This window comes from Gorilla gorilla, chromosome 5 (genome assembly GCF_029281585.2).
Source record: "Gorilla gorilla gorilla isolate KB3781 chromosome 5, NHGRI_mGorGor1-v2.1_pri, whole genome shotgun sequence".
Taxonomy (NCBI): domain Eukaryota; kingdom Metazoa; phylum Chordata; class Mammalia; order Primates; family Hominidae; genus Gorilla; species Gorilla gorilla.
Genome location: NC_073229.2, coordinates 185,389,199 through 185,411,237, shown reverse-complemented (window position 1 = coordinate 185,411,237; position 22,039 = coordinate 185,389,199). Strand labels below are relative to the sequence as shown.

The 22,039-nt window shown below is 37.9% G+C and overlaps 1 protein-coding gene across 6 annotated transcripts in view; it reads right to left on the bottom strand.

Moving 5' to 3' along the window:
* MAP3K4 (mitogen-activated protein kinase kinase kinase 4) overlaps positions 1-22,039 on the bottom strand; it is a 128,921-nt gene that overhangs the window by 41,255 nt on the left and 65,627 nt on the right. For 5 of the 6 annotated variants that reach the window (XM_004044921.5, XM_004044922.5, XM_019029886.4 and 2 more), the window contains exons 4-5: positions 4,817-5,059; positions 2,060-2,206 (exon numbers count right to left, since the gene is read on the bottom strand). In XM_004044921.5, the coding sequence (XP_004044969.2) occupies positions 2,060-2,206; positions 4,817-5,059 (390 nt within the window). Of the gene's footprint in view, positions 1-2,059; positions 2,207-4,816; positions 5,060-8,372; positions 8,549-22,039 lie in introns of those variants that run through there. The other variant, XM_055391400.2, reaches the window with a different exon arrangement.

The following is a 22,039-nucleotide window of genomic DNA, read 5'->3' as shown; positions in this document are numbered from 1 at the left end:
TGACCAGGAAGGCGTGGTTCACATGCCTGATGCTCCTCACCCTGCTCCCCTGCCACTACAGGATAAAGGGCCAGCAAACACAGTTTATGAAGCAAAGCATATTCTGTCTTCTTAAACTTATGGTTTAGTTACCCATAAAGAGAGAAAAATAATAATTTGCTTGTTGCTTTTTTCCACAACTTTTCAAGATAAAGATTTTTTTGACATAAGAAATATATAGTGGGCAGGTGTGGTGGCTAATGCCTATAATCCCAGCACTTTGGGAGGCCAAGGCGGGAGGATCACTGAGCAAGACCAGCCTGGGCAACATAGTGAGACCCTGACTCTACAAAAAATTTTTAAAAAATTAGCCAGGTGGGGTGGCACATGCCTGTGGTCCCAGTTATTAGGGAGGCTGAGGCAGGAGGATCGTTTGAGCCCAGTAGGTTGAGACTACAGGAAGCCGTCAACACACCACTGTGTTTCAGTCTAGGTGACAGAGCAAAACCCTATCTCAAAAAAGAAAATAAATATATAGTATTTCAAAATACAGCCATTTTACACACTTAGGTCTTTTATATAGAGAATAACTTCTAACTCATTAAAATGATTTCTTGCAATATGCCAGATATAATATGTCTCATTCCCAGCCACATTCTTCCTTCTCTACTTCTACTACAGAGGCTGGAAAGCTCAACATGTGCATTCCCAGCCTCCATGGCAACAGTGAGGCCATGCAACAGGTCTGGTCAACAAAAGGCGGGGGAAATGTGCTGGGTGGGGTTGCCGGGAGAGCTCCTATTGCTCTGATAAAAAGGTCTGGACTTAGCTGGTAAGGTCTGTTTCCCCTTTTCTTCCCACTTAGAAAGTGAGAGTGGTATCTGCAGGTGCTGCAGCCATCCTTAGGCAGGACACAGTACATGTTAAGCAAGAATGAATGCACCCCACCTACAAGGATACAGTTTTCTTTATTATTTCATTAACCTGTCACATTACGTAATCATCTATGCATATACCCTAATGAATCTAACGTGTACTTATGATACATGAACACTATCAGATACTATGGAAAACAAGAGAATTTCAAGTTATAGCCCTCGGCTCATGAAGCTTTCAGTCTAATTAGGGCAACCTGAGAAAAGAGTCTCTGTTTAAATGTTAAACCATATAGTTCTAATTGTAACTGCTAAAAAGAGTTCAAAGAAGGTATAAACACAGACTAAAAGTTAAAACTGTCAGATAAAGCTTTCTAGAGAAAAATAAAACCTGAAAGTAAGCCTTAAATAGGCAGATAAAGTGGAGGAGGGGGCATTTCTAACAGGAAAGAAGAATGTGAACAGAGGTTAAAAGCACAGGGCACGTTCAGTGTACGTGAGAAGACAGGAGGTCTCTTTTTAGGACAAAATAAAAATAGGTCTACTCCTGCCCAATCAAACTATTTACAAGTCCTCAAATGTGCCAGGTTCCTTAACTAACCCTTAACTCATCTTTTTAAGATTCAGCTTCCTCACTGGAAGTGCCTCCCAGACAACGCAGCAAGCTTCTCTGCTAGCACCGAGCCCTCGGGGGCGTTAGCATCTACCATGCCTAGTCCCACCAGACTATGAGTGTCTTGTTATCTTCAACACTCCCAGAGCCATGCAATGTCCCTAGCACATCCTAGGTATTATAAAAATGGCTGATGACAGATGGTTCACTAACATAGGACCATATTTTGATTCTACTTCCGGGCCATTCTGCCATAAGATGAACTATTCTACAAGTAAAGAATGAACTAGGTTAACGTTTGTCAAAAACTTCCAACTTAAAAACAATTGAGAATTTTTTAAATGTGGATTTCAGAGAAACAAATGTAATCTAATACCAGATGGAAAGACTCTGATTCAAGACCACCCCCCCACCCGCCCCGCAATACACACACGCAAGCTATACTTTCAGGGATCATTTCTATAATTCATTACTAGAGAAGTTTATCTGAATATGTATGCCAACGCTGTTTGCAAAACAAGGAAATACAGGCTTACTTTTTTAAAAAAAGAAACAAAGAAAGAAAGAAAAATTCCTCCCCACTGCTTCTAACCATAAGCATTTTATGTAGATCCTCTTCAAAAGCGTCAATGTTGCAGTCGGGCTTCTCCAAGTCCTCCAGAACCTCCTGCAGCATGAACTGGTAGTACTGTTTCATCAGCAGGCCGCCCTTCAGGACCTCCTTACACTCTCTCACCAACTGCAAAACAACACACACAGGTTCCAGCAGCCATAAACTCCAACCAGACGATCCGTGTTTTATATCTTCCTACTTAAATCTTCAAAAAACTCAGAGGGAACCTTGTCTCTAAAAAACCTACAATAGTTTCTAGATTCTTGATCAGTTCATTTTATGTAAATACCTTAGTAGTCTCAATTGAGAAGCAACAAAACAGTGAAAATAAAATAATTTAATACTACAGCATGGATACACAGAGAAAATACCATATAGGCAATTACTGCTTTGCTAAAATAAATTCTCTTAACAACAAACTTATATAGAAAGTAAATCCCATAGAATAAAATCAACTTTTCTACTAATTTACATTACAAGAAATGTGAGAAAGAAAAACCTCCTAATGATCAAAAACATAATAAAGATTCAAAGGTACTTTTTACCACAAAGCAGGTGGCCTTCGCAATAATTTAGCACAGTTTACCTACCGTGATTTGTGGCCCAGTCTACCATCAAATAATGACCACCAAAACCAACCAACCGACTTAATATTATGTGATGGAATTAGATAAAAATCAACAGAAAAAAAACAAAACAAAAAATGGGCAAATTTGCAATATATAGATCTAATAGGTAATAACCTGCCAAACGTGGGCAGAAGGTTGAAATGAGACAACCTGGAAAGCCCTTCCCATTAATAAAAAGACTGAGACACAATGTACGCAAATTCTAATAAACAGGGACTGTAATACGAGATCACACAGTCACATTCGTTTTGTGTTAGCCAAACCTTCACTGCCGCTATTACAAAGGTAAACTGATACAAACTTTCTAGAGTCTAAAAATGTATGACTCATCTATATATTATTATGTTTTACACTCGAGAAATAATCAGAGATCTAAACTAAGATTTCTATACAAGCATATTTATCACAATGTTATTTAAATCAATGATGATTAACCAAATAAATTGTGATGTGCCTATACAGTAGAATACTGTTGCAGCCATTTAAATTCTTGCTTTTGAAAAATACTTACAGGGAAAAAACTCACACACACACACATACTTACTTGTATGTGTAGGAAGTTATGTACGTGCAGGAAAAACAAATGGATAGAAATACACCAAAATGTCATAGCAGTTATCTCTGAATGTCAGAATAACAGGGTTTTTACAATTATTTTTGATTTTGATTTTTGTATCTTTTTTTGTACTTTTCTAAATTTCTAAAATAAACACGGATTGCTTTTATTGACAGAAGTCTCTCCCAGAAATGTTTTAAAGTAATTATCCACTGTAAGAGAGCTATGGCTACGGTTAAATCTAACAAAAAGTGTTCTGTTCAGATTATATAATTATCAATTTCTCTATTAAAGATGTCACTTAGGTGCTTATAACTGATCTTTGAATGCATTTAACCCAAAATTTCTGCTTTCTTTTTACTCTAGCAGTGCTACATTAATCTAAGTATTGTTTTTATTTTTCAAAGTATTACAACATACATTACTATTTAGTCCTCACAATAGCCCCATCAACAAAAGATAAACTCCACCTTGCTTTACCAGGCTATATTTCTGAAGTATTTCTTTCATAAAGAAGGAAGCTGAGAAGTATTTTACCAAAATGTCCTAGATAACCACTGCGATGCTGAGGATGAGTTAAAAGCAAGGCCAAAGTGGACAGCACGACAATAACCAGAAACAAGAGGGTGAGAACGAAGGGGAGCTAACGTGGAAACAGAGCTCTGGCGGTGCTGGGTATGAACCAAAGGGATGGAAATGAGATGCAGGGGACACTCTCCAAATGACTTTCATTAGTCATTCTATTCTACTCCTAATTAAACAAACAAAACCTATTTTGTACCTACTGTATGACCTTTCCTCAATCTGTACTGCTCACCTATGCTTTGTCTTACCATTCACAGAGCCGGGTAGCTCTTAGCCCTCCAATCCCTGTGGGATAGACACGTACAGTCTACAAAAAATATACCAACCTTTCTTCTTTTGGGGACAAGGTCTGGAAATTTTTACTTTATATGGTGAATGTCAATATGTTAATATCATAAATAATAAATACAGACCCTCTTCAGCACTCACTCACTCTGCTGGATACAACTGCTTCCACCCATTCCGTTGCTGCTCCTGGGATATCGAACATCCGTAAGATCCCACCCAGAATGAACAACAACGAAGAAATCATAAGCTGTCACTACTGTTTAAACCATAACACTGCGTAAGCAAGCAGAAAGTCCAAACCCCTCCCCTATGCCTATTCTAGACATTTATCTGTTTACATGTACTTCAAATAGAAAAAAAATAAATAAATTTAAGAATCTTATACTCTACCTCTTATGAATGAATTTTAAATTTTAGTCTTCAAAGACTGAAACTTTAAAATACTTAGAACAAGGAAGTGGATGACAGAAAGGATGAACCACAATCTTACCTTTGAGGACTGCATATAAAGAACATTTTTAATTACCCTAAAAAATACAGCTTAAAACCATGGACAAACAGTCATTTTTCACTATTTGTGACAATAAAAAAAAAAAAAGGAACTCTTAAAATAAAAATGATAAGCCTGTAGGATAATATAATAATTGCTAAATATTTTAAAGAGTCTTTGAAGCAAACCTGCTTAATACTCAGGAGAGATGGTTCTCCAGCAGGTCTCTGCTCCAATCTTAACTTCAGACACTCATGTATGACATTCAGAAGGACTCGGCAGAGAACTAGGAAGGCAGGTTCGAATGAAGGTAAATCCATGGCCTTCAGCTCCTCCCACGACACAGCACTGCATTTCTGCTCAGATGAAGGTGGTGTCCTTGACAACTGCACATAATCTGAACCCCACATGGGATCTGGAAATTCAGAAAACTATAACAAAAATTCAACAGGCACAGATTAAAAGAGCATACGAGACAACGTCCTATGGTTGTGGTTATAAACTCTTATTCTCTACTATGTGCTAACAAATCTACAAAAATTCTAATTTTACAGGGAAAAGAATATTTAATAATTTAATGAATTTAATAACTTCAACATTTTCAACATAGATCCAAAAAGTTCTAAGAATGCTGGAAACCATAATGAGAACCAAAACCAAATTGCAATACTTTGATCAAAGAAGTATATTAGAAAAATAATCAGGTTCATCTTTAACATTTTTGCCTCACACTTAAAATGATCAGAACACTTTATTTTTCAGGTTATATACAGTACTATCGACAACTATCTCTAGACTGGAAAAAAAAAACAGAGAATTACTAAAATTAGAGCAAACATTACAAAATCAAATAACAGCTCATCCTAAGTAGCCATTTATGAAAACATAAAAACTAATCGGTTCCACTAATTCTTCTGTCCATTTGTTCCCCTGAGCTGTAATGAACGATGCTGATAGAAAAATAAAAAAATCGTTAAGATCAACCTGGTTGGCATGACTCAGTTATCTGTTTCGTGATGCTTCCCGGGAACCCTAGTGTTGCGTTGTCCGCCCCCACCCCCGTTCTTTTAGCTGTTCCTCTCAAATTCCTTACACCTTTCCCCATAAAGTAGGGGATCTGGAATGTTGGGAGCACTCTCTCTCCTCCTGGTCACTCCTCCCTGGCTCCCCAAGGCCCCTGCTTCTCCTCCCTTTGGTCCTCACCCACCTTCTCCCTGCTCCATGGGAGCTATTTCTCCCCTCCCCATCATTCCTCACCAGAACCCCTACTCCCTGCCATCAGAGTATTTCACATTCCACCATAACTTGGGGACAGAACTTCCTGAGGGCAAGGACTTTCACTTCCTTACCACTATACTAAAAGGACCGTTCCCACGCCTGGCACTGATTACAGCAGACAGTAATTGTTGCTGCATTCATGAATGATACCCTCATCTGACACTTCCAAGCGCTGCCCCCGACCTGCTCATCTACCAAATATGGCCCAAACAACTTGAGCTGCTATGGAAGACCCTCCATGACCTAGTCTCACCCTCCAGTGCTGCCTTCTCTCCTGCCTCCACGTGACACTCTCAACCAACCCTCACACACGTGTGCCATCACCAGCCTCGCTGCCCATGCTGCCTCCCCACCTGGAAATGCTCGCCTCTTTATTTTCCACTTCAAAATCCTTAGTTTTCAAGGTTCACCTCATGATACCTTTCCAGTGACTTTCTTCTCACCCCCAACAGCATGCCACTAAAATACTCTAAACCCTGAGTTTACCTTGACTTTCATGATAGAGACGGTGTGGCTTAATGAGAAAACAACCAAGGTCCAAAAATTCGAAAAGCTGGTTTTGAGTCAATTAGCGATGTGATTCTGGAAGCACTGAGTAGTCTCTCAGGGTTGATTTCTTCATTTTAAAAATAGAGCCATCATCTACCTCTTAACAAGATTAAACAGCACGCTGTACACATGGGGAAAACGCTCTAAAAACATACTACATATAACATTAGTAAAATCACTACTGTTAACATGTTGGTCTCTCCTTCTGGACCATTAGTTGCTTTACAGCAAATAGAAGCAGCCATATCTTAAGTCAGGTTTGCATAAACCCCCACATCTAGAACTGTCAGAGGACTCAAGGAATCACAAAGAGCCTCAGCTGCAGAGTGGACTAATTTTTACGGCTATTATCTTCTTCAAGATGATTCCCTGTTTCCGTGCTTTCCCATTTCCAACGGACAGCTTGGCTTTCACTAATTAATGCTCATTCATGGCCTTCCACACTTTTCTTTCCTTGAACCATACATGCAGACGTTTAACATGCTTTATCAGTTCTACTAAATACTCCTTAAATCCACCTTCTCCTCTACCCTCTGCCTTAACTCACAGTGGATCTTCAACTGTTTTTCTGATTACAGCGCGTCAATCCACTGACCTCTCCATAACCCACAAAGTGATTTTGTTCCAAGGCTTGTCTTAGCCCTTCTAATTTAAAATGCAATGCTTCACTGACAGCCCTAAGTGTCAGACACTTTTATTTAGCCTAATGGCCGGGTCTCTGCATAGATCTTGATCCTTATCTCCTGCCACCACCTTTTTCTCCTTTACCCATAACAAACCTGCCTCTGTGCTTTTGCACAAATTAATCCCTTTTATTATCAGAAGTTCTGATCTGCTGACAGTGTTCTGTCCCTGGTGAACTCTTCCTCTCATTAGGAAGAAGCCCAGATGCCACCCTCCTCTATGAAGTTTTCTGTGACTGCCTCAAATACCTCATTTAATCTCTCCCTTTTCTCACAGTATTTGCGCCTTGCAAATGCTTCCTCTGTTGTATTTATCATGCTTTACTGTAATGCATTATTTTATCTATTTACCCATTAGACCATCAGTTCCATGAAAAAGATTGTTTATCTCCAGTTAACTACGGGTCTCTAAAACTTAGCTCGGTACTTGCCACATAATAGATGCTTAACAAATGTTTGATGAATAAATTAATAGGCAAATACTCCTATAAAAGTGCCAGTGTTTCTTCTTCCCCAGCTATTAACAATCTAACACTAAAGAATGGAACATATGATGTCATCAACCTTGTTAACAAGCTCTTAGTTCTCAAATTCCCTATTGTACTCCTTAATGCCAACAGTAATTATGTTAGTGACAGATTGACAAGGTCTACAGTTTTAAAAGTGGATGCTTTGATTTTCAAAAAGAATAACATATACTTGGCATAAGTGAGATACACTTAATGACAGAAACGAGGATATGCCTTCTTCTTAGTATAAAATTACCATCAAGATTAAATGTCTGAAAGGAAAAAATTCTTGTCTCTTGAAACACAGACGTCTATTATAACCTGACATCAAACAATGTTAGTATATAACCACTAAAATATAAAGTTGGAAGAACACACCGTTTCCACGTAGTAATCTGCATTAGCACTAAGGAAAACAAGATTAATTTATCCTTCTACATTTAATGCATACTTTTCCACTTAAATTAGTACACACCTGGGTTTCCCTAACAGGCAAGAATTTCTAAAATAACCACTAAAATAATTACTTGTAATAAATGTGCTCAGGGTTGTGAAAAGAAAACAAATCTTGGAGCCCCCAAATCATTAAGCTAAAGGGAAAAGTCAAGCTGGGAACTGCTTAGGGTAAACCTGCCTCCCATCCTGTTCCCTCTGCTCACTGAGATCGATGCATAAGGAAGCTAATCAGAAATTCAAAAAAATGTAACGTTTTGTCTCTCACCTACCTGTGACCTGCAAGCCCCATCCCTGCTTCGAGTTGTCCTGCCTTTCTGGATGGAACCAACGTACATCTTACATATACTGATTGATGTCTCATGTCTCCCTAAAATGTATAAAACCAAGCTGTGCCCCGACCACCTTGGGCACACGTAGTCAGGACGTCCTGAGGCTGTGTCACAGGCGCACACATCCTCGACCTTGGCAAAATAAACTTTCTAAATTAACAGACCTGTCTCAGATATTCAGGGTTCACAGCTTAAGGTATGTCTAAGTAAAGGCTTTAGACATTATAAATGCTTCCCTCCACCGCCTCTGGTATAATGATATCAGAAAACAATGTTTATATAAAGCTCTATAAAATTCAGCAAACTTTCTAAGATAAAATTCTAAATAATTCTTTCGGCATTCCAAACAGTCCCAGCCTGCTGACTTTGTTTACGGGCTCACTGAGCCAAAGGCACAAGCCCTAGTTCTCAAAAAAGTGCAAGACCACATTGCCTGGGAGAGCCAACAGCCAGACCTCCACAGTCACAGAGGAAACCCCTTCCTGCTGGAGGAGCTTGGTATGTCAATACATGTCCAGACAGAGAGAAGCAGATGTTTCAAAAATTCAGCACTTCAGAGGAAACAGCAATTTCCTTAAGAGGAGACCAAAGGGAAGAATCAGAACAGCTGGGCTCAATTAATACCAATTTAATGTAGAAAACAGGAGAGAACAATAAAAATACTCTAATACGAGATCTCATTAAAGTCCTCTGGAAAATAATAAAGACTTCTGAAATAAACTCAAGAAAGACAGTGAAAATAGAATGAACACTGCTAAAACTGATTTAATAATCTAGAATTAACTGCAGAAATTATTACTATAACTCAGAGCAAAAAAAAAGAAAAGATGAAATGGAAACTTTGAGTAAAAACAAGAGACATGGAAGTCAGATCTAGCGGCTCTAACATAAGATCAGAGTTCCATAAAGAACAAAAGGAAAAGGGAAGAAAAGCATTTGGCATAGTCAAAATACCACTAAGATGTAAAGCAGCAGCAGCCTCTGAATAGGGATGATCTCAAAGTACAATTCACTTACCTTCTCTAAAAAACTATTCAAAGTATGGTTATGGTAGAGTCTAGTTAAATGACAACTAGACTGGAATAAAAAAATCACAAGATAGGGAAAGAAAAATAGCAAACAAAGAGAAAAGCCATAAATTTAACAAAACTTATATAGGCTGCGCATCCCTAATCCAAAAACCCCAAATCTGAAATGCTCCAAAATCCAAAACTTTTTGAGCACTGACATGTTGGATTTGGGATGCTCAACTGGTATCCATTCTGCAAATATTCTTTTTTTTTTTGAGACGGAGTCTTGCTCTTTCGCCCAGGCTGGAGTGCAGTGGCGCGATCTCGGCTCACTGCAAGCTCCGCCTCCCGGGTTCATGCCATTCTCCTGCCTCAGCCTCCCGAGTAGCTGGGACTACAGGCGCCCGCCATCACGCCTGGCTAATTTTTTGTATTTTTAGTAGAGACGGGGTTTCACTGTGTTAGCCAGGATGGTCTTGATCTCCTGATCTCGTGATCCGCCCGCCTTGGCCTCCCAAAGTGCTGGGATTACAGGCGTAAACCACCGCGCCCAGCCTACAAATATTCTAAAATCCGAAGAAAGCTGAAGTCTAAAACACTTCTGGTCCCAAGCATATCGGATAACGGATTTTCAATCTGTATAGGCAGATACAACTATACGATGATAATTTGGTTACTGACTACAATTCGAGTTCTAGAATGAAATATTAAAAACACAATTTTAAGTACACTATAAAGAAAAGGCCTGGATCTTGCATTCCAAATTATTACAATAAAACCAGTGAGCGGAGAAAGCGACAGTGCAGTGCAGGAACACATATCTGTTATCATCTTATTCCAGTGAAGAGCACAGGATCAAACACAGTGTAAAACCCCAGATCAAGCCTAGCCAAACTAGAAAGATTCAATAATATAAGGACATGGATAAAATGCATAGTAAATTCTTATAATTTTATGTTGCCTTGGTATGCACTTTGAATCTAAGTGGAACCTTCTCATAGCAGAAGCAGGGCTCTGTCACCCTTGACACAGGGTGCAGTTCTACACTGCCTCCCAGTTCCTCAATGTGGCTGATCCAGATACCTGCCTTATACAACTTCCTCCTAGTGACCACCTCCCTATGGACAGCTACACACAGACTGGTTCACTGGCCCTGACCCTCATACCTCTCATGGACAGTGCAGACACAGCACTGTGACTACCTCTGTAACAGCGTGACCTCCTGGAACTTGTGCCTGCTTGCTTTAAACCCACCAATTAAACCTCCCTGAGGGAAACCTGTTTGGACAATATCTTGGACTCCATGAAGGCATTGGCCCATGGGTCCCTCCCTCTCTCCCTGTCTGCACTTCCTGACCTCTGCATGAGCGGCCTCTAGGCGTGCCGTGTACCCTCCAGAACCTGCAAGTAATAAAATCTTTATTTCTATCTTGTGTCTCTTCTAATCATTGAAAGGGTGCTCTCCATCTTAGAGATTCTATATTAAGACCATGCAATGTAATTACAATAATAATTCTGATGTCATGTTGTGTGGATTTGACAAATCCATAATAAAGCCCATGTGGAAGAAAGTAATGTGCAAAAATAAAAACAGCACAGAAACTTCTGAAAAGAAAGAATGGGCAACACTGTCCTACAAGATACCAAACCTTACTAATAAGCCTACTCTATTTAAAATAGAAAAATCCTGCACAGTAATAAACAGATCAGAACACAGAAACATACCCAATTATCTATAATTTAATGTAAAAAAAAAAAAGTAGGCAGCAGTTTAAGAAGTTGGAAAATAATGGGTTATCTAATGTATGTTATAAGCAATTAACAGAAAAATAATGACATGCTTACCTCATACTATACCTCACAGTATCACAAGTATTCATTTCTAAAATTATGCAGCTGTTTTAGAAATTCTTACTGGTTATTATGGGAAATCAAAGTATGTATTAAACACAAAAATACATGTTGAACAATATATTTGGAAAAAGAAATTCCCAATGTAGTCAAATCTAAAGATAGAGCTCTGCATTAGGTTAAACTATATAAAAATTCCCACTTTCGTTCATTGAAAATGATCAAAATACTGGCAATTTAGTACAGGTCAAACTGAAAAAAAGAATTCTGGGAAAAAGTGGCGGCAACAGGGTTTCAATTTCCCTTCAACGCCCTCTCATAAAAATGGAGCAATGAGGACAGCAAAACCAAAACTCTGTGAGACAAACCTCCAACAAAACTAGATGAAAAGGGGTCGTCATGACTCCCCAAAGAGAAGAGATGGTGGAAAAACCATGAACAGTTCCAAGAGCCATGTGGTATCAGCATTAGCGGAGGGAAGCAGAGGAAATTAACAGGGTGTCTGAAGGGCATAAAGAGGCAATTCCCAAGTCATGATGAGTGCTCTATGAAAAGCTCACAGAGTCTACAGAGAACTTCTATGAAATTAGGAATGATTTTGGCACTATTCATGAGTGAAGGCAAGGGGTTGGCAGTAAGGTCTGAAAGGGCTGGAGTGGTTTAGGCCCCATAATATCTTAAAACTAGTACCCAAAATTCCCTTCCAGGAATTCTGGGCTCCACATTGAGAAAAAAAGTGAAATCCAACTCCCCAGTAAAGGACAACAGGAGGAAAGGGAAGAGGAGATCGAGAACATGGGAAGAAGAACAGTCCACAGACCTCAAACAATAACAGAGAAGATGGTTTGAAACTTGAGAAGAAGGTACTCAGAGCCCCAATCCCAAACACTTTCCTAACTCCCTCTCTCCTTTAAGTTCGTGGAAACAAGTATCATGTTTAAAAATAAGCAACAGAAAAGAACTGTAGTAGAACCTAGCACAAGGTTACCATAAGCAGAGAGAGAAAAAGGAGAATAACCCTCCAGACAGTAAGCGCTTGCCAGAAAGATATGTCCACTAAGCAGATGAGAATTGCAGACTGATTTCTGAAATAAACTAAAAGAAATCAAGAAAATCATAAAAAATATAAAATAATGACAAAAATTAGAATTAGAAAAAAAACCTCAGTGATAGAACTCAGAATTTAATTTTTTTAATCAAAAATCAAATCAATTTTACTTCCCAAATCAAAAACAAACTAGAAGGCACATAAGAGCAAATAAACAGAACAGATAATGCCTTCACTGAAATGAGGTCAACAAAAGAAAACTTTATAACTCAAAAAGAAACTAAGAAAAAGAAAAGATCTGAAATGAAATGACAGAGAAGACAGGCAAAGTAGATCCAAAATATATAAAGAGCAGTTCCCAAAGAGAACTGAGTCAGTGAAGCAAAAATGTGAAACTGTAAGTTAAGAAGCTCACTAGAAATTTAAAAAACAGACTGACAAACTATTTATTCAAAGTGTACACCATGTATCTGAAAATATCAAATCGGAAACACCAACACTATGTAAAACTAGTAGAGTTTAAAGAAAAAAATCCTTTAGGTATTCAGCAAACAAACAAAGGTCTTGTAAGTGGAAACAAAAAATCACATTGTCATCAGACCATTCAACATCAATGCTTCCTGTCAAAAGAATGAATAACAAAGTTATCCAAGGGAAGAAAATATAAACCAAAGATTTTATGGACAGCCAAACAAACTTCCAAGTATAAATGTTGCAAACTGTTAGAAACATGGCAGAACTCAGGAAATGCTGCCCTCCTGAGCCCTTACTCAGAAATCTACTAAAGAACAGGTGTCACTCAACCAGAATGACTCAAGAGACTGGGATATAATAAAAATGAGCCTTTAAACAAAATCTGAAACTTCTATCTACATGTCTATTATAAATATTTTATCTATCTACACACACACAACCCTGAAGAACTGAGATTAAATGACAGCTATGGGGGAGAAAGTACTGTCATACATGGCTGTATGATTGATAATACAGATATACCACACCACCACCATCTGGGGGAAAAGAAAGGGCATATGAAATACCTTGGCATTTCACTGGCAGTAAAAGAATATTACTTCAAATGAAACTTTAGAAATAAAAGGATAATTCCAATATAGCTCAAAGTTGGGAACAAGCAGATTAAAAAATTGAAGAGGGGATATTAAGGGTATTATGTAAAGATATTAATACAAAGACATCTTGGGGGAAATAAACTCATCTTAAACATTAAAAGTAAATAAATAAACAAAACTATATACTTCCAAAAAGCTTACACTAAAAAACAGAAGTATAAAACATAAAATGTTTTAAAAGATTAACTATCCCTGTCAGAGAAGCTAAACTTCTTTGAGAATACATTTAGATTTTCTTGTAAAACCAAGTACTTTACATAATTCTTATAAAAACAAATTAAAAACCAATACCTAAAAATAAAATTTTAAGAAATCTATGAATAGATCAACAAAATGTGGTATAGCCATACAATGGAATATTATTCAGTTATAAAAAGGAATGAAGCACCAATACATACCACAGCAAGGATGAACCTTGAAAACATTATGCAAATGAAAGAAGCCAGTCTCAAAAGACCACATACCATATGACCACATTTATATGGCTAGGCAAATATTAAGAGACAGAAAGTAGATTAGCGGTTGCCTAGGGATAGGGCTAGTAAGCACAGGAATTGTGGAGGTGACAGCTAAAGGGTACAGGACTTCTTTTAGGGGCAATGAAAATGTTCCAAAGTTACACAGTGAGGATGGTTGCACAACTCCAAATACAGAGAACCATTGAACACTTTAAACGGTGAATTTTATGCTAAGTGAATTATATCTCAATAAAGCTATTATTCTGGAAATACAGTAGAAAAAAGAAGAGAATCTAACTGTATATCTAGTCAGTGGCAGAGCCACGAGAAGAAATGTTCCAAAAGTCTTTAAAATGCAGTTATCTGATGTTACATCCACAGAGGGTTATAACCTAAGGATGGTCAAAAACAAAACTTGAACTGTTTTCCAGTAATCACACTGAGATGATTGTCTATTTTGGAATATAGTCAGTATCTGATATTCTGTCACACCTGGTATCACAGAAAATTGGGCTTCTCAATAAAAAAAGAAAGGTGGTGATATATGGATTAAGTCAGAAGAGATTAAGCAAAATTCTCAAATCCTGAATTTGAATCAGAACTATCAGAAAGGACATGTAATGCATTTTGTGTATGTGTTTTCATCTGCCCACTAATCAGTAAAACAATGACCAGCCACAATTTCAGCTGCAATGAACAATGCTGGGGTACAGACTGTGGTCTTGGAATATACCATTTCTCAATAAAAGGAACTAGGGTTCCTTAAAAATGTATCTGATTCTCAGTGGCCGGGCGCGGTGGCTCGTGCCTGTAATCTCAGCACTCTGGGAGGCCGAGGCCGGCAGATCACTTGAGGTCAGAGTTTGAGACCGGGCTGGCCAACATCGTGTAAACCCGTCTCTACTAAAAATACAAAAAATTACCTGGGCGTGGTGGCACATGCCTGTAATCCCAGCTACTCAGGAGGCTGAGGCATGAGAACCACCTGAGCCACGGAGACAGAGGTTGCAGTGAGCCAAGATCACGCCACTGCACTCTAGTCTGGGCAAAAGAGTGACACTCCTTCTCAAAAAAAAAAAAAAAAAAAAAGAAAAGAAAAAAGAAAAAGAAAAAGAAAAAGAAAACAAAACATATCTGACTCTCAACCTGGAACAGATATACAATGTCAGCCTAGGATAGTCAGTTACACTAAATAACATGGAAGCTACCAAAGGACTGTGAAAAAAGGAGTCAAGCCAACTGAATATGTTCCCATTGTCCAAAGATGGGACGTGAACATTAATTACAATAATTACTTCAATACATTACAGTAATGACATCCATGGATTGAAACATACCAAATATGTTTAAATTCATGAGTTCAAAATCATACTAATAACACTAATTAGTCACCAATAAACCACATCATTATTTTAAAAAATAGTAAATAAAAGGTAAAGAATCAAGCACATTCATCTTGCCATTTGTGTCAACTATTCCACTAAGTAACCATATAATAGGTGAGGAAAAGTTTATCCTTATAGCAATATCTAATAAATGAAATGAATAATAAAGAAGCTAATAAATGAAGAAGAAATGAGAGAATTAGAATATCCTCACTTTTCAGCCCTTAATGTATTAAGGAATCTAGGCAATGTTCATCAACTACTACTAATGGCACAAATAGTCAGATATGTGTGTGTCCTGGGAAAGTAGTGTTAATACAATCAACCAATTAAAAAATCCTGAATTTGATCAAGCCACTCTATTTTACAGCCAATTCACAGAGAAGACACAGAAAATAGAAACATGTGGGGCAACTGGGATACAATCATAAAAATTCAGACCCTACAGGATAAATGACCCTGCTTCTTCATATATGGCAAAAAAAAAAAAAGGCAGGGGGAATCTACAGACTAAAACACTTTAGAAATATAATGAACAATGATAACACATGGACATTATTTGCAAACTGATTCAAAGTGTAAAAAGAAAACCATGACAATTACAAAATTTTAAAATAATCTCTGAGTACAAATAAAATAAGGTAGTCATAAAATAACAACAGACATGACTATATAAAAATGTGAAATTTCTATACAGTGTTAAGTATCCTAAACAAGTTAAAAGGCAAATTGAAAGAAGTATTTACAACCATCATAGAAAAATGAATAAAATTCATGAAGTTCCAACAGATCAATAATAGAAAGGCAGCCTAACAGAAAATGAGCAAAATAAATAAGCAAACAAAAAGACATGCAAATGGCCAATAAACATGAAAAACAGGCTCAGTGTCACTAGAAATGAAGAGAAAGATTTAGGTCGGGTGCCAGTGGCTCACGCCTGTAATCCCAGTACTTTGGGAGGTCAAGGCAGGCAGATCACTTGAGGCCAGGAGTTCGAGACCAGCCTGGCCAACATAATGAAACCCCATCTCTACTAAAAATACAAAAAATTAACCAGGTGTGGTTGCACACGCCTGTGATCCCAGCTACTCGGGAGGCTGAGGCATGAGAATCGCTGGAACTTGGGAGGTGGAGGCTGCCGTAAGCCGAGACTGTGCCACTGTACTCCAGCCTGGGCAACAGTGTGAGGCTCTGACTTAAAAAAAAAAATCAATCAATCAATGAAATTACATTTTTTGCTGATCATGGTTACAAAAATGAGGAAAAATCAAATTTCTCCTACACTGTTTTAAGTATAAATTAGTATAGTCTTTTTGGAGAGCAATTTGGCAATACATATCAAAGATGTGAATGTGCATATACCCCATGACCTAACAATTCCATTTCAATTAAGCATTCTTACAAAAACAACAGAATAAGTTCATAAAGGGGTGTGTACAAGAATGTCTGTGTTTACATTGTTTACACAAGCAAAAAAAATTACATTTCCATCAAGAGTGAAATAATTAAATAAGTTATGGTACATTCATATAATGGAATATCATGTAGTTGTTAAATGGAATTTAACAACGAGAGCTATATATATATATCTACAAGGACAGATCCAAAGTAGACAACACGGGGGAAACCCTTCAAGTTGTAGTAGGATTATGTATAGCATTAGCACATTTGTTGTAAAAAATTACATGTGTTACATAACAAAGACATAATTTATAGAATCACAAAAAACTCTAGAAAATATAAACCAGATGATAATTACTTTGAGCAGTGACAGAGGACAGGGACTTTACAAATATACTCCAATAAATAAAACAAAAGCATACTGTTTTTTAAAAAAGTGTTGGATACAAATGGCCTTTACATTACCCTTCAAAAGTCAGTTTCTGTGATTCTATACTGGGATCCTATCACAAACTGAAATTTCTACACAGGCCCAGTAAGTCATGCAAACAGGTGTACTTGGGTGGCCATAAGACAAATGATGGACACTGTGGTAAACTGGAGCCCTCATGCTGCTAGTCATGTGGGAATGTGGACCCAGTGCTGACAGACTTCCCAGTATTTCTAGGAAAACCCAAAATCTGGATTTTCCCATTTAAAAATGTCAGACACTAAGTCAAAAAAAAATATTTAAAACACTGTGTGGGACAAAATGTAACTTTGGGAGACTGTACACGGTCAAGAGCATACATGGCTTTACAGCCAGAGCTCTGGGTTCATATCCTGGCTCTGCCACTTTCTAGATTCGTGACCTGATCAAGTTACTTAGCCCTCTTCCTTGCCCCGGCATGTAGCGAGTGTTCAGTTAATGCTAGCTACTAGTCTTCTCAATATTACTATTGTGCTGTTGTTATCACGGGATCCAGTTCTCAGCTCAAGGTTGATGACTTCTATCCTACCTGTGATATTACATCAGTTTGAGTCGGTTTGCTCACTATAGTCCAAAATAATGTACACAACTTCCTACTTTCCTTTGTATGTTTGTATGTTTAAGAAAACAGAAAACCTAAAGGCAAATGAGCAAGTATGTGCTTGTTAGTGTGTCATTCAATTACAAAGTTCTTGTAATCTTATGAAATCAGACAGGGAATGATTGAAACAAGTAAAAAGTTAACTCTAACAACTGTATCAAGCAGCATGATCTTAAAGGCATGGGGCGGAAGAGCACTGGAGCCTAATCAGTGTTTCCAGTGAGTACCAGAACTACACTGTTGCTGGTCTAGCTTCACGTGAGGCACGCAGGAGGTTTGTTAACAATGTCAGTGCTCGTGTCCCCCACTGGGAGATTCTGACTTGTCCTATCTCAGAATGGCTAGGCACACGTATTTTTAAAAGCCCTCTAGGTAATGCTGATGTGCAGCCAGGTTTGGAAACCATGTAAGATAAAGTCTGGTACCCCAGAATCCTGAATTTGAATCCCTCTAACAATCTATAGTTCTGTGATTTTTGTGAAAGTTATCTACTGTACCTAAACTGGTTTCTGCATTTGGAAAATGCACCACCTCACAGGGTTGTTGAGTCTGGAACACTGTAAGAGTCAATAAACGGTAGCTGCTGTTATTGATTTCCTAGTTTCTACATGCTTTGTCTGCTTTGAATATAAACGGCAACCTCTTCAGTGTTTCCTGTGTGTACAGGAAAAAATTAGCACAATTATTGTTAGAATCCAAAGACAAAGAGTATTTCATTGGCCATTAAATTTATAATAACTACATGATCGTTTCTAATTCTAAAGAAAGCAATTAAGACAGTAACCAAAACAAAAATATTCCCAGTATTTGAGGCAACAAAGTCAGACAATTATACATTTTGTACATTACAATATATTCATCTTTTTCTTCTGAAAATAAAGTTCATAAGGAAATCAAAAAAGGAGGGGCACAAAATAACCATATTACAGTATTTTGTATTTAACATTTTAAATTGCACAAAACCCATAGAACTATATATTACAGAGTGAACTTTAGAGTATGCACATTTTAAAAAGTCAATCAGGATTTTGGAGAATCCCAGGATGCAACGCAGATGAAATAAATGAATCTAATTAAATTACAAAAGTATGATACCACCTCACTGAGGAAGGTGAAGGAAAAAGGTGCTGACCTAAGTTACTTTGGAGAATAGTGTTTTGACTATAAAAGGCTAAAGACAAAAGGAACTTGACTGAAACACTACACCCTAGTTGATAAATTTATTCCTCACAGGGGTACCGGTTAGCAATTCTGAAACTACTTTACACGTATGGTAGGGTTGAACAAACATGTAATTAATTGTAGTAATGGGAGCCAGGTTTCTCCCTATAAGAGAAGTTACAGATAAGCAAGAGAGGAAAGTCGGAATGAACCTTGTGCTGAATCAGAGCGAGAGACATCAGTATGAACTCATGATTATTTTAGATTGATAGGGAATTATAAATCTGTGTGTATACACAGGTTAGAAGACATACCTGTACTTTCTAATTCTATCACTGAGAAGGCCTAAAAGCAATGACACCCCAACAGCACCGAACACACCCAGTGCCCACATCTTCATTTCTAAATACCATTATCCAGTAAAAGGAACCAGAGCTCCTTGGAGAAATGGCTGATCCTAGGACAGAAAGAGGGAAAATACAAGACAAGCCTAGAGCATCTTGTGGTGCCAGAAAGTAAGAAATGATTCAAAAAGCAAATCAAAAGGAAAATAATACAACAAAAGAGGGGAGCATATCAAACGACACAGAAGGCAACTGAAAGAGCTCCAATGGGCTAAAACAAGAACAGCCTGAGCAACAAAATCAGTAACAATGGTACTGGATTATAATTCAAAGTAAAAACAACAGCAAACATTTATGAGTCCATACTGATATAAATGAGAAGAAGCAAAACTTCATCTGGAGAAATTCCAAATAACACATTAGATACTCCCCCTTCCAGGAGGTAGAGATTAATTTCCCTCTCCTTGAGAGTGGGTTGTGTGTGGTGACTTACTTCCAAAGAATTGGAGTATGGAAAGGAAAAAATGGTAACTCCTGGAGAAACCTGGCAGACACCACCTTAACCAAGTGATCAAGGTTAACATCAACAGTGACAATGTAATGCGACTAGGGCATTTCAACTCTGTGGCATCCATTCCCAAGCCCATCACCCCAGTCTAATCATGAGAACACATCAGACAAATCCAGATTCATGGACATGACAACTAAATGCAATGTGGTGTCCTCGACTGGTTCCTAGAACAGAAAAGGGAATTATTAGAAAAAGTGGGAAATCCAAATAAAAGTCTGTAGTTTAGTTAACAGCACTTTGTATCAATGTTAATATATTAGTTTTAACAAATGTATAGGGTAAGTGAGAAGTCAATATTAAGGAGTGCTGGATGAAGAGCATATAAGAATTCTGTACTATCTTTGCAAATTTTCTATCAATCTGATATTATTCCAAGATGAAAAGTTTGCTCTAAAAAATACAACTGTATGGAGTAGTTTTGATATAAACGATAAATCTTTTATATATGTTTACTTGGTCTTAATTTCTAAGCTAAATTGAACTGTAAATAGTATTACAAAACCCATCCTTAGCTACAGTAACTGCTGGGAAGGACACCTGGAAACTACTGGACTGCTGAGATGACTCTTGTTAACTTTTAAGCAGGGTTGGGAAGGGTCACCATACAAGCACATCTAATGAAAGAGGAGCAAGAGTTGGAGGCAAGACAATCCCTGTCATAGAGAGACCATGATACATTATGAAATGGCTGATACATTCATCCCTAAGACCCAAGATCAACAATACTCAGACTAGAAGAACTGGTATTACAGCAAGGTGGAAAAATAAGTACAAACAATAAGATCCTGGGATGTTCTAAACAGCAATGAAATAAGAGAAGAAGAAGATAAATGAAAAAATATAAAAAAGATCTTGGATTGTATCTGGGTCCACAGATGGATATGGGGGAGGGTAAGGTTTCCTCTTATTTTTTCCCATCATGGTAGTCCTTACAGCCAGGATAAAACTGCAGCTGGTATTATTAGTTCAGTTACATGGATTTAAATAAGTTTCATTTGATAATCTGAGACTCTCTTATTTACAACACTGTTTCTATAGATAAGTATTTTCAAGATCCCAAACAACTGCCTATTCAAGTGGACTCTGGAAACTAATCCATTTGTTTCAATTAGAGACTGCCTATGTAACTAGAAATGTGTCCTGAGGAAATCAATTTACAGAAGGTACAGAGCTACAACTTCATATAATTTTGAACAAATCATTAAAGGCATTTATGGCATTCATATTATGAAAACAAACTGCAAACAGATTTTTTTTTAGTATCGCTAGTTCAGTTCTTTTAAAAGATTTTGAAATATAATAAAGTTTTAGAGAAAAATTAGTTTGGGCCGGGCGCGGTGGCTCACACCTATCATCCCAGCACTTTGGGAGGCCAAGGCGGGTGGATCACCTGAGGTCAGGAGTTTGAGACCAGCCTGACCAACATGGTGAAACACCATCTCTACTAAAAATACAAAAATTAGCCAGGCATAGTGGCGCATGCCTGTAATCCCAGCTACTCCGGAGGCTGAGGCAGGAGAATAGCCTGAACCCCCAAGGCAAAGGTCTCAGAGAGCTGAGACAGCGCCATTGCACTCCAGCCTGGGCAACAAGAGCAAAACCCTGTCTCAAAAAAAAATTATTTTGTAAAGCATGCTTACAAAGGGAAATTAAATGTAAGATCACATGTGCTTTGCAAACACTGGTTATAAGTAACGTAATCAAAAAATATATAAAGACATAGATAAGAAAAATCAAACATCACACGTGTATTTCTTCTTTTCTACAAAATCCTTCACCTATATTCATTCCTATTATCACGAAACCACAAAAACTGCAAAATATGCATTATGTACAATCTGTGGTACCTTGTCAGTTCAGATATTTTAACAATTAAGAACAAAAACACTAGCCAGGCGCAGTGGCTCACGCCTGTAATCCCAGCACTTTGGGAGGTGGAGGCAGGTGGATCATTTGGGGTCAGGAGTTCAAGACCAGCCTGGCCAACATGGTGAAACCCCTGTCTCTACTAAAAACACAAAAAATTAGCCAGGCATGGTGGCGCACGCTTGTAATCCCAGCTACTCAACAGGCTGAGACAGGAGAATTGCCTGAACCCGGGAGGCAGAGGTTGCAGTGAGCCGAGATCTTCCCATTACACTCCAGCCTAGGAAACAGAATGAGACTTTGTCTCAAAAA